This window comes from Lagopus muta, chromosome 4, assembly GCF_023343835.1.
Source record: "Lagopus muta isolate bLagMut1 chromosome 4, bLagMut1 primary, whole genome shotgun sequence".
Classification (NCBI taxonomy): Eukaryota; Metazoa; Chordata; class Aves; order Galliformes; family Phasianidae; genus Lagopus; species Lagopus muta.
In genome coordinates this window covers 59,986,686-60,003,603 of record NC_064436.1, presented here as the reverse complement: position 1 = coordinate 60,003,603, position 16,918 = coordinate 59,986,686, and the positions used below count along the sequence as shown (strand labels likewise).

The following is a 16,918-nucleotide window of genomic DNA, read 5'->3' as shown; positions in this document are numbered from 1 at the left end:
ACTATAAGTTTATAGCAGGCACATACTATTTTCTCGTATGGGTAAGTCATCGAAAAGCACAAATCATCCTCGTGGAGCGCTAAACTTCAAGAAAGGAGATCTGTAAAGAGGCTGGAAGGAAATTCTCTCTCCTACTATCACCATTTATTCATTTATTACGTTCCACCCTATGATAAAGCTAGACAGACTCTGTTATGCCTGGTTAAAGGTAATTTCCAGAATGTCCTCTGACTTATAGCCTTGGTGTATTCATTTTATTGGTGACTTTAATCACAAGGCCTGGCACAAACAGAAAATCCCCAGACTCTGGAGAAGCAGGAAGCCACAGTTATTTGATTCTGTTGCACAAGCAGCAGACAAGCAGTAGAAGTAGTAATAGTAATTAATTCACAGGAGAATGAGAGGAACAATAAGTGAGGAAGAAAAATAAGGAACTTTTTCATTCAACACAAGTTTGCTTCAGATTTAGCAAGAAAATGATTACTCTCCCCGTATATGATTTAGCGTTTCAAACCTGTAACTAAAGAGTATACAATCAGTACAACACAAGCTGATTACAATTGTTCAGTTAAAAGCAAAGAATTCCTTCCTAAAGGAGATATTACAACTGCAAGGTATGCAGAGGAAGAGACTGAAGAGGAAAAGACCACCTCAGATTCACCTTGTAAGTATCCATGCAGTTTCTCTGGGTCAAATATTGGAGATCAAGGATTTTTTTTTCCTTGAAGAGCAGAGGGAGCTAACAGCAAGAAAAGCTTGGCTATTTATGGCTGGAAGGGTATTTTGCTTTAAATCTTTACTTAACCTACAATTAACTGAGTGAAAACTCTGAGCTCAGCTCATACTGAGGCTCGCTTACAGTGCTGCGGTAGCAACGTACATTTTGCATCCATGCTTTACTTCATTTTATGTCTAACACTGACAAGAGAGCACTTTACCTTCCAGGCAATTACCCCTTCTCCAGAAACATTTCTGTGCCTAAGTTGACACGCAATAGTTCAGCTCAACAGTCTTCTACTTGGAAATAGTAAAACTCATACACATTGAGAAGACTGACTTCAGATCTTCCTCTTGGTATTTTAAAATAGGCATGAATCAAAACCAGTAATATTTCACTACTCAAAATTTATGCACGCTTTAATATATGTAAATCATAAACTAAAAGTCTTATGTTAACAGATTCTAAAGTGTACACGAGAATACACATGCACGTGTTTCCAAAGCTATGCAAGATGACACTAATGCCTGAAAATGGTTAATATTTCACAGAACCACTTAACCATTAAGGTTCAGAAGGACCTCTGGCAGTCATCATGTCCAACCTCCTTGCTCAAGCAGGGTCACCAAGAGGAGATTGACCAGGACTGTGTCCAGATAGCTTCCAAGTATCTCTAAGGGAGGAGACTCCACAACCTTTTATGGCAACCTGTGCCAACGCTATGCCACCCTCACAGTAAAAAACAAACAAAAAACAGTTTCCTGATGTTCAGGCAGAACCTCTTGTGTTTCTGTAGAGTATATTTTCCTAGAGAGCTGTATAACTACAATCATTTAAATGGAACTGTCACATGACAAATTGCTGGTTACCAGCTGTTAGCTGCAAATTCCGTAATTTTGCACATCCACGTACCTCTTCGAGCTCTCCTGAAGAAACAGGATTCTCTTCATAAGTGGGGAAATGGCATCCTGCTTTACAACTGCAAAACCTGCTAGTCTCCTCTCGCGGCTCCACTATTCTGCAGTTTACTTTAGAGCTCTCCATTACCCTCCCATCTAGGGATTCTTTCATACTGCATTCTAAACATGGATCTTGGTTTCCTACTGGTAACATCCCAGCAGACTCTTCTTGGGAATCCAGTGATGTTTGTGCACTCTTCTCCATTCCAGACTTTTTTAATCTGGGAAGAAATTTTCCAGATTCGAGCTCTGATTTTCCATAATAATGCCCTTCTTTTTCTGCATCTTCTTCCAGAGGTTTGAGATCTGCTTGTGGATCCTCAAACACATCTACTTGGGAAGGGACAGCAATATTTCCCTCATCTTTTTCTGACTCAAATTCTGACTCACTTCCACCACCTGGAGAAAGTTCAGATGCAGAAATCGGGCGAAAATGAGTCCTTGGAGAAATCCTTATAGCCCTGTATTGCGTTCGATCAACACCACATATCCTGGGATGTAAAACCTCACTGTCTGAATCAGAGCACAGAATTGACTTAGGTTTAAAGCTAGGGCTGAAAGATGCAATTCCTTCTGGCTCAAATGAGCACTCTACATGAAGAACTTGAGAAAATGGATTGTTCAGGTCAAAGGAAGAGAATGAGTATTCAAGCCCTGGTTCTTCAACTTGAAAGTTACCGCAAGCTCCCAGTAAGTCTTCATGGAAGATAAAAGAAAAACCCTTATTTAATCCATTATCTCCACTCTTTGATTGATCGCTCTGTTCAAATGACACAAATGGCCTCCATAACTGCCTATGACCAGGGGCAAAGCTATTACCTGGAGTCATAAAAACATCTGTACCAGCAATTGTCACTACATCAGAAGCTGCACATTGCAATAAGCTCCCTTTTGAGTGACTAGGTGGCACCACTGCCCATTCTCCATCACTGTTAAACGTTTTCAGCTCCCCATACACACCACCAAGTATAAACGAGTTTTCTTTATCTTGGTTAACATCCCAAGGTTTTGACGGTGTAGTATAGTCACCACCATCTACTTTTGACAAATCATTTGAGACAAACGCTCTCTTCTCTAAATTCTCTTTTTGACCTTCCCAAAGGTGATACTCTGATCTCTGCACTGCTTTATTGGGCTCCTGGAGGGTCTCAACTTTTGCTTCTGTATCCAAACAGCAGCAATAGTTATTTACATCAGCTGAAAACAATTCATCTTCTATTCCTTCTATTTCTAACATTGCTGCAGAATTTCTGTCTGTCATATTTGTCCAAATATCTTTAATAACCCCTGAGCTGTAGCCATCTCCATGTGGACTGCTTGCACTACACCCCTGTGTAGTTTCAAAGTCTTTATTTTCTGCTTTTTGTTCGAGCTGAATACCACAGACAGATTCTAGCTTAGATTTTTTTTTGAAAATCAAAGCGGGCATTTCTCCTAAAGTTCTAGCTTGTTGCTGGCAGGTTTCTTCTGGCAAAAAGTCTAGAATTTCTTCATCTACATAACCTGAAGACACTCTAGGAACTACATAATTAATATCTTCTGCATTAAATTGCGTGGATTCTTCATACGGAATATTTAAAGTCTCATTGTCTGAACGTGTTTCTTCTGAGTGTGACCATGGACTACAAGTTCTTGTTGAAAGATTGGAACAGTGTTCATTTTCATCGAAGGCACTATTTTTGGTCCATATTAGCAACCTAGACTGTGTTTTCCCAAGAATATTAGCAGTGCTACTAGAATCTGCATTTTCATTTCCCAAGTTGAGTGTTTCAAAAGAAAACGGTAAAACAGAGTTACTGCATTGCACTTCAAACACTGAAAAACAAGAGTTTATACCAGACCCTTCATTAATATCTGAAAAGAGCTCTTGATTGCCAGCAAGCATATGTGAATTAAGCATTGTGCTGTCTAAGATGGGGGAGAATCTGATAGGAGAATCTCCTCCAAAACTTTCTCCATCTGCATCGCCAGAACTAGAAGATGAACAGCACTCCCAAAATTGAGCTAAATTACTAAGGTCTTGCAAGAACCACCCTTCAGCACCAACAGAGCTGGTTGAATCTGTCCATATTGCACTTTCCCCTTGCAACTCCATTCCATCTAACACTATGCAACATTCTGCCTCAAAATCATTTTTTTCTTTACTCTTCTGTCGAATCATATTTAAAATCCGACTCTCCCCTTGCATCGTATCTGAGGCACCAGGATCCAACATGGATTGATCAATATCCACTTCATAGAAGTGTGTTAGTTCGGACAGATGAACATCATCTAAATATTTGTCGTCCTCTGGTTGAGAACAAACTGAGGTCCCAGCGAGGTCAATATCCTCATTTAGAACTGCAGGCATTTCTACAAAGTGACCATCGATGAAAGTACCTGCTGCGAGGTATGTTTTATGAACGTTATTGTTGCTAATACAAAGACCATGCACTGATTCAGACAACTCTTCTACAGCCTCTGATGTTATGCCACATATATCTTCTCTGTTGCGGTATGTAGTCTCCAGCTTGCTTTTTCTGCTAAGAGGAACAAAGTACTCTGTGATCGGCTCAGTATACCACAAGGGCTCTTCTTTATATTCCTTTTCATTTCTGCTGTCTATGTACAAATCTTTTCCATCATTACCGCCAGCTTCTTTTCTTCCAATTTCTTTTAATGGCCTTTTACCTCTTTTGCACAGCTGTTTGATGGACCCGCTGCTGCTGCTGCTACTGCTTCCACTGTGGACTTTTCTATCGGCCTTTTCACCAGATTTCACTGCAAGCCTGCTTTGCCCATTACGGCCTTTTTTATTTCGCACCTCTCTTGTTTTGTGTCTCACTTTAATGCATTTCACTGATGCCCTGTATTCACCTTGATTACCACTAGAACTCGAGCCAGCCTCACTGGATCCAGATGACCAGGAGCGAGGACGCATCTTTCCCTCAGACTTATGTCGGACTTGTTTTTTATACAAAACAGGCTTATCTTCAATGGCGTTGTTGCTAAACTTGTTTTCTTTCTCATTTCTACTTTTCTTCTGCTGGGTTCTTTCATGTACAGCGGCAGGTACTTTATTACTTCTGTCTTTAGTTACTTCACTTTCACTATTGCAGTCCTTTGGAGAAGATGTATCTGTGCTAGTTGGTGGAGCAGTGGATGAAGATGAGGAGCTAGAGTAAGAGCATACTTTGGATTTATTCCACACAGTCATAATTTCCTGCAGGCAAACTGGCTTTTCAGAAAGAGGAGGAAATGCTTCATAGTACCTAAAAGTAATATAAAAAGGTGACATTTGTATCTTAGAATTTCAGACAGGCATTAAAATTAGAAAGCACTACTAAAAACACATCAAAACACTGCCTATCCACTTGTCAAAAAAAGCCTAGTTTGTTCTATTTATACACACACCATTCACTGCCCTGTTTATCTGAATGATAACAAAGGGGAGATTAAGATAAACTTATGGTTATATACTCATGCATGTTTTAAAAGATACTACAAAATAAAACTCCTATTTTTAGAAAGTACTAAACTTCACTGTAGGTGAAAATTGTGATTGCTTAAAATAGCGAAGGCCTGATCCCAAATTTATTAGATATTGAAGTTATTTAATAGCTATCTTAAAGCTGTGCAACTTAAAAATATAAATGAGGAAGTCCTCATTTTCAGTCAATTCAGTTCTGAATTTCAGTTGTCCACTGTTAACCATACACTGCAAAACACAGTGTTAGCTTCTACATAGTTTGCTCTTCACTTATAAAAAACGTTGCCCAAAAAAATCAAACATCAATATGTGTTTGAAAAGAAACCAGTATGTCCCAACTTCTTAAAAAAAAAAAAAAAAAAAAAAAAGAAAAAAAAAAAAGCCTTAGCTACTGGAAAAAAAAAGATATTTCCCGACAGGAGTATAACGTGTAACAGCTCTGTCCAACAGGGACAAGGTTGAAGCAGCCTATGTTGGACAATAAATACATGCATGCAGATTCTCATGTATGCTCCAATGAAAACCTTTTCAAAAACATTCAAAAGGCAGTTAAATGCGAGTTCACAGAATCAGCTTCCTGAAGAAGTATTGTCCATTTAGCAATACTTCCACTGGACTGTTGCAAGCAATGGCTAAGAAGATGGAGAAAGCAGTATGTCCAAGAAAAGTCAACCACAAAGCTCCTGGATACTTCACTAACACCAGACTGAGGTACTTGGTATCCAATAGGTCACTTTGGTTATGAAGAGATTAAGGATTATGAAGAGTTTCAGTTTCCCATTTCTGCAACAGAAGTTCAGAAGATGGAAAACTCAATCTCTTCTTGCAGTTTGTCAATCCATGCTGTTTTAAGGGCTTTTAATTCTTCTAGCTGAGTTGGTTTCGAGCAGACTAAAATACAGTATTGGTCTGAGTTCAGTTTATAGTCAAAAGAAGAAGGAAAAAGAAAGTAGTCAGGACTTTCTTATACTTAAATATGTAAGATGAACAAAAGAAGATGGCAGGAAAAAAAACAAAGATTGCATAATATCCACAAAGCTTCAGATTTACCACTAAAAACTTCATTGTTTTAAAATACAAATATAGAAGGAGAAGAGAGCAGTTATGAGATATATTAATAAAATATGATTACGTTAATAATAATAATAAATGCATACATTTCTACTTGATCCTTTGCTGTGGGAGATAAATCAGCTTCAGGAGACAATGAGCCTTCTAACTTTTTGTGAATCTTCTCCTCTGTTTTGGAAGAAAATTCCAAATGCTTAACAGAAAAGTTCAAAAAGCCAATACATTTTATACCAGTACTAAACAAAAAGCACCAGGACATACATCTATAATAGCAGTACGTTTTCATAAAATAAAGTTACAGAGCAATTTATAGTCTGAGCATCAGGGACACAGAAGACACAAGTTATTACCAAAGATTCAAGACTTCCACCATTGTCTTGCTGGCCTGGAAAATTTCACCAAACTGCTAGCAGCTGCAGGCCATTTTGTGGTTAGCAATGCCCCCATTAGGACATTTCTTATTGAGATTTTAGTTACTTCATATTCAAATCCTATCCTCATCATACATTACTACATACAAAAAACAAGCAAACCAAAACCCAACAGTTTAACTGAACATTTTTAAGAACAACTGCATGTCACCAAAAGGAAGCATCCTTGCAGTAGTCGCTGTTTTGAGAGCATATGAAGGCATACTTCCTAAGCAAAAAGCAACACTGATTTTCAATTCTTTGTATTAGAATGTGTAAAACATAAATTAAAAAAAATATATATATATAAAAGAAGCTGTGAAATGCACACAAATGTTACTTATTTTTTTCTGAATAAATGGTGAGCACCATTTTGACTCAGCAAGGAAGTGTCACAACACAGTTCTATTCAATACTGAGACAAGTGATTAGTGTTTAAAAGCAGAAAAATGAATTGAAACAGCTAAAATCATTCTTTAAGCAGACAAATACTTATTCTTTATTGTTCATTTTACTGTAAGGTGTCAGAGGGTGCTGCTGTGTGCCCGAACAAACATTTACATGCAAAGAATTCACAGTGGAGTAACAGCAATTTTATATCATGCCATATGCTTTAGCACATAAAGCCCCCACTACTACTCCCCTAAAAGCCAGGAATTTCAAGCACACCTCCATTACACTTATTTGAATGATTTTCACAGAACAGCTAGCACAGAGTAATTTGAGGCCGATCTATTCCTTGCAAATATCAATATACAAAAGGAACAGAATCAAGCCTGATTTATTTTCATTTCTTTTGACAAGAAAACAACGAATATGGAGTATTCACTAAAAAAAAGAAGTGTTCTTCTCCCAGGGCAAATGCTATTCACGAATGGCTTCTTCTTAGGCAGACAAAGCATACCAGTGTACGACTGTTGGAACTGTATGCAATTCTTTGAATGAAATTATTAATGTTTATTTTTAAATTGCGCAGCCAAAATGAAAAATTACAGTACAGTTAATACAACACATATAACCTGAGAAGTCTGAGGGTTTATTTCTTACCTTGCTTACTCTGAAGGTCTTTCAGTTTGGAGCAAAGCTCCTCCACTAAAGTTTCAATCCCAGAGCTCTGCACAATAAACACCACCACAGAAGTAAAAAAAGGAGGAAAAACAAAAACAAAACTTAGCAAAAAGGATATTCACTTTACATAAATACAACAAAATACAGTAAACGTCTTGGCAGCCGTTTTCTTTTCACATGGTAACTAAATTATTCCCCACATTTAAATCCATTCCTCTAAGTAAATTCATTAGAGGTAAATCCCATGAAATTCGCACTAAGGTTTCAAGTCAGAAGCATCACTGTATACCCAAGGCTTTGTCACACTTAATTGCACTGTATTACTTGGTTTGGCTGAGTGTCTCAGGACAAAATCCAAGAATCAGTCCATCACTAAGATGCATTTCAGAAAGCTAAGTCTGAGCCCTTTTGCTGCTCAATTTATACCTGTGAGAAAGGGACTATTGAAAAAGATGAAGAAAATCAGGTGAAGGTGAAAAGTAGAAGAGTGCAAAAGGACAGGTGGTGTGGAGGATACATGCAACACATACCCCATTGTTCTGTTGTTGCAATGCCCAATTTTTTCTTTTTCTTTTTTTTTTTAACATTGTGTTGTTTGTTTAGAAGAGCAGAGGGAAAAATAAACAGCTTATTCACCTTCCCCTATAAGCCCCTATTTGCTCCTTTATTCCCCCACATAAGCCTTCTTTACACTCAAATTTCCTTTTAAGTCCCATTTCAGTGTTATTTACACATGCAATTTGTTCTGCTTTTTCTATCTGCCTAGACTTGTGAGCAGCTCTAGATCAAACAACAGTACCAGAACAGCAAAATGCTGGAAGATAAACATGCATAAAGCAGAACAGTATGCTGCCAACCGTCCCATAGGAGAAAACACCGTGCTGTTCTAACAGAATAAAACTTGGATGCCAGTCAGTGAAATACTGAACACTAACCTACAGCCTGAAATGACAATTTCTTGTGGAAGAAAAGCCAGGTGAGGTGAGTATTTTGGTACTCAGGGGTCACCTTTGGCAACTGCACTTTTCATAACTGCAAACAGAAGGTTGGAACCACAGCAAAAAGGAGCACAGGGCAACATGTGAGGAGGATGTGGGAAGCCACCTTCACATCACCCTACTGCTGCAAGTGGTAAATACGGAGCGCTGGGCAGCTTCTTCTACCCTACGCAGATTCCCCAATAACAGCTCCATCTCGTCCCCAACCCGCTTGGACATTGTGAGACTTGTACAAAGCTCCTGTGGAATTACCTCACCTTCTGAGTTTGACATGTCTCGTGCACTCACACGGAGTGAAAATGCATGCTCTCCAAAGGTAACGTGAATCCCACATCATGGTAAAGAAATGTATTCAAAGTTTAAGATTTGCTGTGTCACTATGGTGGCGAATTTTGTTTCCCCATGATATAAGAGATCCTTCTTTCTCCTGGCTACTGGCTAGAAATTGCTAAGAAATGTGAACGTATGAGATTAAAGCACAAATAAACTTTATGAAAAAGGAAATACTAAATTATACAGAGAACCAGCTTGTTTAAACCAGTGTCAGAAACATGCCCTTGAAAAATCATATACTAAAGCAATGACGTACACACTAACCTCTAAATTTTAATTATTTGCAGTCAAGTGAGAAAGCAATTTTCTGTTCCTATCAGCACTGCTGCATTGAAGTACTAAATATGAAACTTTATGCCACGTACTTAACTGAGGATGACTTAGCAGTATTAAACATCAGAAAGTATCTCCTACATCACTAAATTTACTAACATAAATTATATTACTTAGAAACAACCAAGCAGCACAGTAAAAGGGACAAACCTACATAGCTGTAAGAATTGTCAATTTATACCTTTACCTCTTCTGACCCCCCCCCTTCCTCCCCGCAAAAGGGCAACAGAGGAGGAGCTGGCCCTGCTTTTGCTTAGCTCTCAGAACTGTCTAACTGAATCGGCACATGTAGCAAATACTCAAAATCTAAGCAACACAAGTTAAGGAAGTAAATCTGTACGATCACATCAAAACAAAAACAAAAAATCAACCCAGAACAGCAACAAAATGCTCACCATTGCACCGAAGAAGGGAAAACTTTTGGAATCAAACACTTCATTTCCTCCTGTACCATGAAACTAATACTCAAGTCAGCTGACACGCTGCATGCTGTCCTGCATAGCACTCCCATGTAGCTAGTGCTAGGTTTAAAGGAAAAAAAAAAACAAACCACGAACAACTGTGCAGAATGCCAAGTCTCCAGAGACCACTTACTCAACCTCTTACTGCAGTCTGTAAAAACAGGCTGCAGGCAATGTAATGAATGCCTCAGCAACTATCTTCTATCCGATTGTGTTCTTATCTGAATATATGATTTATTTACTGAAATTTTTCATTGTTTAGGTCAATGCAGAGCAGTTTCAGCAATCCTACTGCCAGAACGCAGGACATGCCAGGATATTGTGTGAGCTGCCTCAAGTGCTTTGATCAGGTTCAAATGCAAAGGCAGTCCCCAAATAGTACAAATATCAGAGTACCTTTATAAGTACTTTCCAATATGGAGGTCTTAGCACTTAATTAGGATTGCTTGTGTAATTCCAACATGAAAGACTTAAATCTTACGATCATCTCTAAGATTATTTAAACTACTGACCCAGATTTCTACTAACCTATTTCTCTCATTCGAATGACAGAAGATAGGGTATCATTTTTTTAATTCAAAATTCCATCTCGCATGTCAAATCTTCCTCCATACCAAACACATTTTATTCTATCCTACTGTTTCCAATATCCTTCAAATTTATTCCTCTACTTGAACTTACAGCCAGTTCCATCAAAAGTTTTGCTTTTTGGCTTTTCATCAGCTGGCTGAAGCAAGGGAAGGATTACGTAAAGGAGAGGTGTTATATTACTGGCACAGGAATGATTGTGCTAATAGATAAATTAAGCTTCTGAACTCACCCAGCATGAAAAAGAACAGTCAATCTGACTGCTTGAGTTAAGAGGACTCTCACTACTATACATACATTGCATACATGCATGTATACACACACATCCATACAAATATATTTAAATAACAAAGCATCAACATCATTTTACATGCTCTCCTTTTCAAATGGAGCAATTCAAGAGATGGCAAGTTATGACATCAGCTCAAAGCAACTCCACTGCATTTGAAGGTTCAGTCCTGTATAGCTGCAGAAATGTTCCCAAAAGAGACTAAATCCATACACTTAATTACTTCAGAAATACTTTTATGCATTTAAGATATTCAGTTTAACTGCAACTATGGGAAAAAAATAATATTATGCATATAAAATTCAAGTCTGCTAAAAACTGTTGTCTGTGTAACAGTGGACACCAGCTATAACATTCTGAGAGCTTTAAGGAAGAAGCAGTCAAACATCAGGCCCTGTCACTTTAATTCTGGCTGACCTTTATCTCTGTTAGTGGACTTCTGAGCATTGCAAGCAAGCACCACTGAGCACCATACAGAAGATTTAGTGGTTATTTTTTCCTTGGATTTGAACACAACTGGTCACAGTGATTTCATACCATTTCTTCTGTGGAATCAAAGACACCACAGGCTAGCAGAACTTGCTTTTTCACTGGTTCTGCAGCCTTTTCCATATTCCAGTACTGATGTCAATGTATGGCGTGCATACTGCGATCCAAAGAATGCCATGCAAACATGTACACTGATCTATAAATCTGTACATAATCAATACCCCAAAATTTTGGACAGAGAAATAGAAAACATACCAAGAAAAAAAAGGAGTTGTAGTATCCAGTATCTAGAATGAGCTTTCGAAACCAGATGTACTACAATACAACTGCAGAAATAGAAAAACTGATTATAAAACTCAAGAGGCAAAGATTGTAATGTTACCATTTCCCCCCCCTCCCTTCTGGCCTAGTAAGTTAATACTTTCCTCAAGAAGCACTGCCTTGCATGCTCCTAATGCACTGAACAGGGTGCACTATGTGAGGCCTGCAAGGTATGAGGAAAGTTCCTTGTTCATCTTGAGGCTTTTTCAGTGACCAAACCAATCACCAATCTTCTCCTGAGTGTCTGGAGAGCTTTCTAGCTTAGACTTTTGAAACAAGTCCTTGCTTTACTTCCACACTTCCATATTTCAGTTCCACAGAATTGCACAGGGTTGGAAAGGACCTGTGGAGGTCACTGCTCAGACCCCCTGAGCGGAATACTGACACTTCTCTCACAGAACACAAGTCCAAACAATCTTGAAATTAAGGTTAATCAATAGATTCATAGTCTCAAATCATTGGTACGACAGGCCATCAGCCTCTCCAGACAGACTCTGTCCTCTGATCCCAGTGCACCACTGTTTTCTTGGCACGCAGCCTGTCACCAAGTGAAGGATTAGGCAGCTATTCCATATGAATCAGCTGTTAAGCCACGTGAACTGAATGAGGTACAAAACGTGATTCACTGCAACCACACATCTATTTCTCTATTTTGTAGAATGAAAAAGAACTAGGCAATGCCTAGGTTTCCATCTTCTCAAATGCAAAGGAACTGTTAGAAGCACCTCAGACCGCTTGCAGGGTGAGAGCAGACCTACTTGCCTATCCATGGTCAAAGGTGCTCTGCACAAGTGGGAACCAAAACCGAATATCCCCACTGCCACCACAATTCCTGACATTTCCACCAGAGATTCCTCCATTTACTGACACAGTCCATATTTTTCCAAGGTTAAAAATTTTATTAAATATACACGAGGAATAACTTACTGCTTCCCTTGCTACCTGCATGAAGGAACTGCAACTGAAACTCAATATTCTTGGACCTGCTATTCATCTTTACTAGGAACGTTCTATTTATCTCCACTGTGTCTGTAAGGCTGTTACTTCAGAAAAAAGTCATGGGTAAATTCAGATGTGCGTTCCTTCCATTTGTGCTTAATGTCCTGCATCTGCTTTAATCATTCTTAACAATACACCTGTGTGGGGAAGCAGGACAGTCCTGTAAATGTGGCTGTCCAAAATCAGGTGAGCACTGTACAGTATGGAGAGCAGTTCCGCAAAGTCTACAGTCAAAACAAGTGCAAAACAAGGAAAAGTATCTGTAAGAACAGAAAGACGGAATTAATCTGGCCAATGTAGTGCTGCCTTGCACAAGCACAAATAACATCCGAATAACAAACACCTTTACAACAAGGGTGTTGGACCAGTCAAAAAAAAAAAAACCACCAAATAAACTTTTATATGGGGCTCATGAATACTTGATCTGAATAATCTTCAACAGATGTGTTACCTTGGAATAGCTGACTTTGTTTAGCAGGCAAGATAAAATAAAATAAAATTTCCAGCACTACAAGAGCAGTGGTTCTCCAACATGGAAACAAAACACTTTCTTACAATTCTCTTGATCTTGTCTTTTGCACTATGACAGCAATAAGAACAGTAAATCACTTATCTAGAATCAGGCTTAAGATTCAGAACTATTAATCACTTCACATACTATATTCTGAAATGGAAATCACAGCATGTATTATTTAGTCATTCCAGATAAGAATTCAAATATCAACTCAAACTAAGTTCAAACTAACACATAATCCCCTGACCTCTATTATTTCACTTAATTATTCAGTGGCCACATTCCAGCTACTGTAGATTCTTAACTCTAAATTGAGCTACACTGAGATAAATTTTATCCCCCCGGGAAAGAATAATTTGCCTCTAAAAAATATTCTTCTTGATTATTATTAATTGCTAATAAACAAACACACTGACTTCAAAGCCACAATAGATTTAGTGTTCTTGTAAGCAGAGCTGCTGAGGGAATTTAATTAACAGTACTTCAGCCTTCAGATGCTGAAATATTCTAATCTGTATCATCAATGAGATAGGAGAAATTTGTAAAAGCACATTTCCTCCACTCATGCAGAAGTATCTTCTGCACAGAGCAAAAAGCAGAAGGGACACTTGCAGTAGACAGGGACTCTGCAGTATCCACTGAAGTCTGCTTGTGCTTAAGATAAAATTCACAACAGACTCCAAGTGTGTGTGTGTTCCTTCTACATGATGAAAAATAATAACCTAGTAACTTTATGCTGTGATGAGAAATAAGTCATCATCCAGAGGGTACCTCAAACAAATGTTATGAAGTTCTGTTCAGACAAAGCTTCCATGAACTACTTCTTGTTCAACATATATTTTTTCCATATCAAGAAAATAGGCAGAGTTTTAATAATCGAAACTTCTATCAACTTCCACGTGAGTTACTTTTGTACTTGGGGTAGCAGCCTTAACAAAGCTGATGGCATGCTACCAATAATATCTCCTGGACTGCAAAAATCATATGGAAAAATGAATTGATTGATTGTAATTAATTTGCTCTGAGAGTTACTTCAGCAAGACAAATATACTTCAAGTATTAATGTGGTAGCTGACGTTATAAAATATGGATTAATGCAGTTTGCCAAATCCAACATAATGCATAATGAAAAGAGGGAGAAAATAAAAAGAAGTAATGTTTTGAAGCCAATGGATTTGGTAATACAGAACCAATACAAATTCTCTTAAACCAATTCAAATTAAATTATCCCAGAAAAACAATGACTGGTTGGAAATGAAGTCCTGTGATGCTTTCTCACAGAAGCAGCTCAGTTTCATTTTAAAAAAACATTTAATCTAAAATTCTTCTTAACATCTTGACTGATTTTAAAACCCTTTCATAAATAACACCATGTGTTCTAAAGATAGACATCATAAGCCTTTCCAGAAGGCCAACAAGGTTACCCAAAAGGAAGATTATTTTCTCTCATGTTGAGAAGTGTTCTGGGTTTTGAGGAAAAAACCCAACAACCATCTTTCTCAGACACAGAGAAATGCTTACTGCTGAGCTAAGCTAAGACACATCAGGAAGAACAATGAACATATTGTATGTCAGCATTTAAAATGAAAGAAAATTCAGAGTTAAACACAGGCAAGGGGAGAAAACAACAGAAAAAAAAACCCAGCCAGATGTTAAGTTCATCTAGCAGACAACTTGGTCTTCTATGTGCTGACAATACAAACAGGTCATATTTCTCTCTCATAGTTCAAAGCAAGCAAATCCAACCCTCCAAACAGTGTCATGCCCACACCTTAAGGTGTCCTCAAATAGTTTAGAAGAACAGAGCCATCTATTCTGCGAATTAAAACTCTAGCACCATCTTGGGGCAGAATTTCACATGCAGCACTACAAGCATTCAATGAGAGCTGTGTGATATGGAACACAGCTGAAACCTGCTCATTCTACTGAGCAAATCAGCCTTTGGCAGTTAGAGGTAATTGGCTTGAATTTGTGATGAACAGCCACGCAACAGAAGTGATATCGATATTACCAGTATGAAATGTACCTACTGAAAAGTCATACAGATCAATTTTTAAAAGGTAACCTTGATTTCCATTCCTGCTAAGACAATTCCCACCTTGCAAAAATTCAACATGGATGGATTTTTGCACTCTTACATTTTTCTTTTTTACCTAAACTTTGGGAAATCAAAGATAGTGCATTCTGTCCTGTTGCTGCTAAGTTTCATTTATCAAATCCAGAATGATTTACAAACTTTCAGAATTAGGAGATCCAAAAGCATTAAAGTAACTCAGAAAATATATCTGAACTAACTGACCTTTTAGGTATACCAGACAGAATCAGAAGTCATTAAATAATGTCAGAAACTGCTGCTATTACTTAACATTTGAGGTAGTATTTTTGAGACTAAAAATAAGGACTTTTCCATAAATATTCTCTAGTCCTAACTGTTTCTTGGTGTTGTTTTCTTTTTCCCCCCAATCCAACGTTTAATCAGAACAGGTACCCTTACTTTGCCAGCTAAATGCAAACCAACTCTTCAAAATTTCTCCTACATTTTAGCAGAATAAGAAAATAAAAACTTTATGCAAGATCAGTAACTAATGAGCTTTGTAGAATTTGAACAACTCTTCACCACTCCTTTTTGACCCACTTTTCTTCCACTCCATTCAAGCATTCTGGAAAAAATAAGCTTCAGAACTACAGTTAGAGTAACAATTGGTTACTGGACTGAAATACTTGTCTTATTCCTTCTCACCATCCTTCTGTCTTCATTCTGTGGTGAGCTGTGATATACTTTACTGCCTCTGATTGCATCAGAGGTGTCTGCAGGCAAAGACTCAAACAAATATTGACAACTTGAGACATCAAAATGTTTGTCACACAGAAAATACCACCCTCAGCACACACACATGGAAACTGTTTGCATCCTCTGTCAAATCTCTCACAAATGAAAGTACTTAGTCCACAACGTGATTGGCCACTGGGAGACACAGTGATGCCAGTCAGCCTCCCTGACTTTTCACACAGTGTAACTTGAAAAGTGCTTCAGAAAAAACACCACATTGCAGACTTCTACATCTCAAACCCTTGTTTTCTGCACCAACAAATTATAACCAGAATCCTGCATTTCTGTCTCAGGCTAATGTTTCTCAACATCAGGTTTTTATTAGTTTTGTTTTTAATGAGACAATACTGAATTCTCACAGTAACAAAGCTAAGCTACCAAGTTAAACACTCCCAGAGAATGAATACCATGAAAATGGAAGCCCATGAAAGACAAGTTCTCAAAAAACGTTACTTCTACCATGAAACAAGAGGTTTTTTTTTACCAATCTTTTACCATCTTTACTTATCTTTTACCAATCCAAATTTCATCTCATTTATCTTATGATTTCCTCTATCCAGTAAGCACCAGACAGCATCTTCTTTAAACAGTCGCCCAAACTGCAGGCCTTTGATTATTCATTTAGGAAAGAGGCAGATCAGCAGCAATTTCTCAACACGTTACCAGTTTAAATAATCCAACATGAAGATCAAAGCTAAGGTACCTGAAATTTTGCTCCTAAAGTTGGTCACACAAAATAAGTATTGCGAGTCAACCTGAAATCTAACAGACAAATTATCTCAACTTCAATGCACATAAAATCCCAAAATCCACCCCAGGGTGACAGATGGAGCAAAACTGTAACAGGTTACTTCCTTCCTTAAATAGCTTGAGACTTCTCACACACACTAGTAAGTATTTTCATCTTCTTGTAGAGAAGAAATCACAAACGTTGCACAGAGCAGCCACAATAACTCAAAGAGAAATGACATTTCTTGTACACTGAAACATAATGTCATAATACTGTCTTCTGTCAATTAGCACAGAGATACACATAGGCACCAGCCAAGATAGAAAATTTTTCTGCTT

At 38.0% G+C, this 16,918-nt stretch overlaps 1 protein-coding gene across 4 annotated transcripts in view; it reads right to left on the bottom strand.

The window, feature by feature from the left end:
• Nucleotides 1-16,918, bottom strand: part of KIAA0232 (KIAA0232 ortholog) — a 61,760-nt gene that overhangs the window by 11,287 nt on the left and 33,555 nt on the right. For 3 of the 4 annotated variants that reach the window (XM_048942846.1, XM_048942843.1, XM_048942844.1), the window contains 3 exons: nucleotides 7,675-7,741; nucleotides 6,304-6,385; nucleotides 1,631-4,928 (listed from right to left, as the gene is read on the bottom strand). In XM_048942846.1, the coding sequence (XP_048798803.1) occupies nucleotides 1,631-4,928; nucleotides 6,304-6,385; nucleotides 7,675-7,741 (3,447 nt within the window). Of the gene's footprint in view, nucleotides 1-1,630; nucleotides 4,929-6,303; nucleotides 6,386-7,674; nucleotides 7,742-9,754; nucleotides 9,873-16,918 lie in introns of those variants that run through there. The other variant, XM_048942845.1, reaches the window with a different exon arrangement.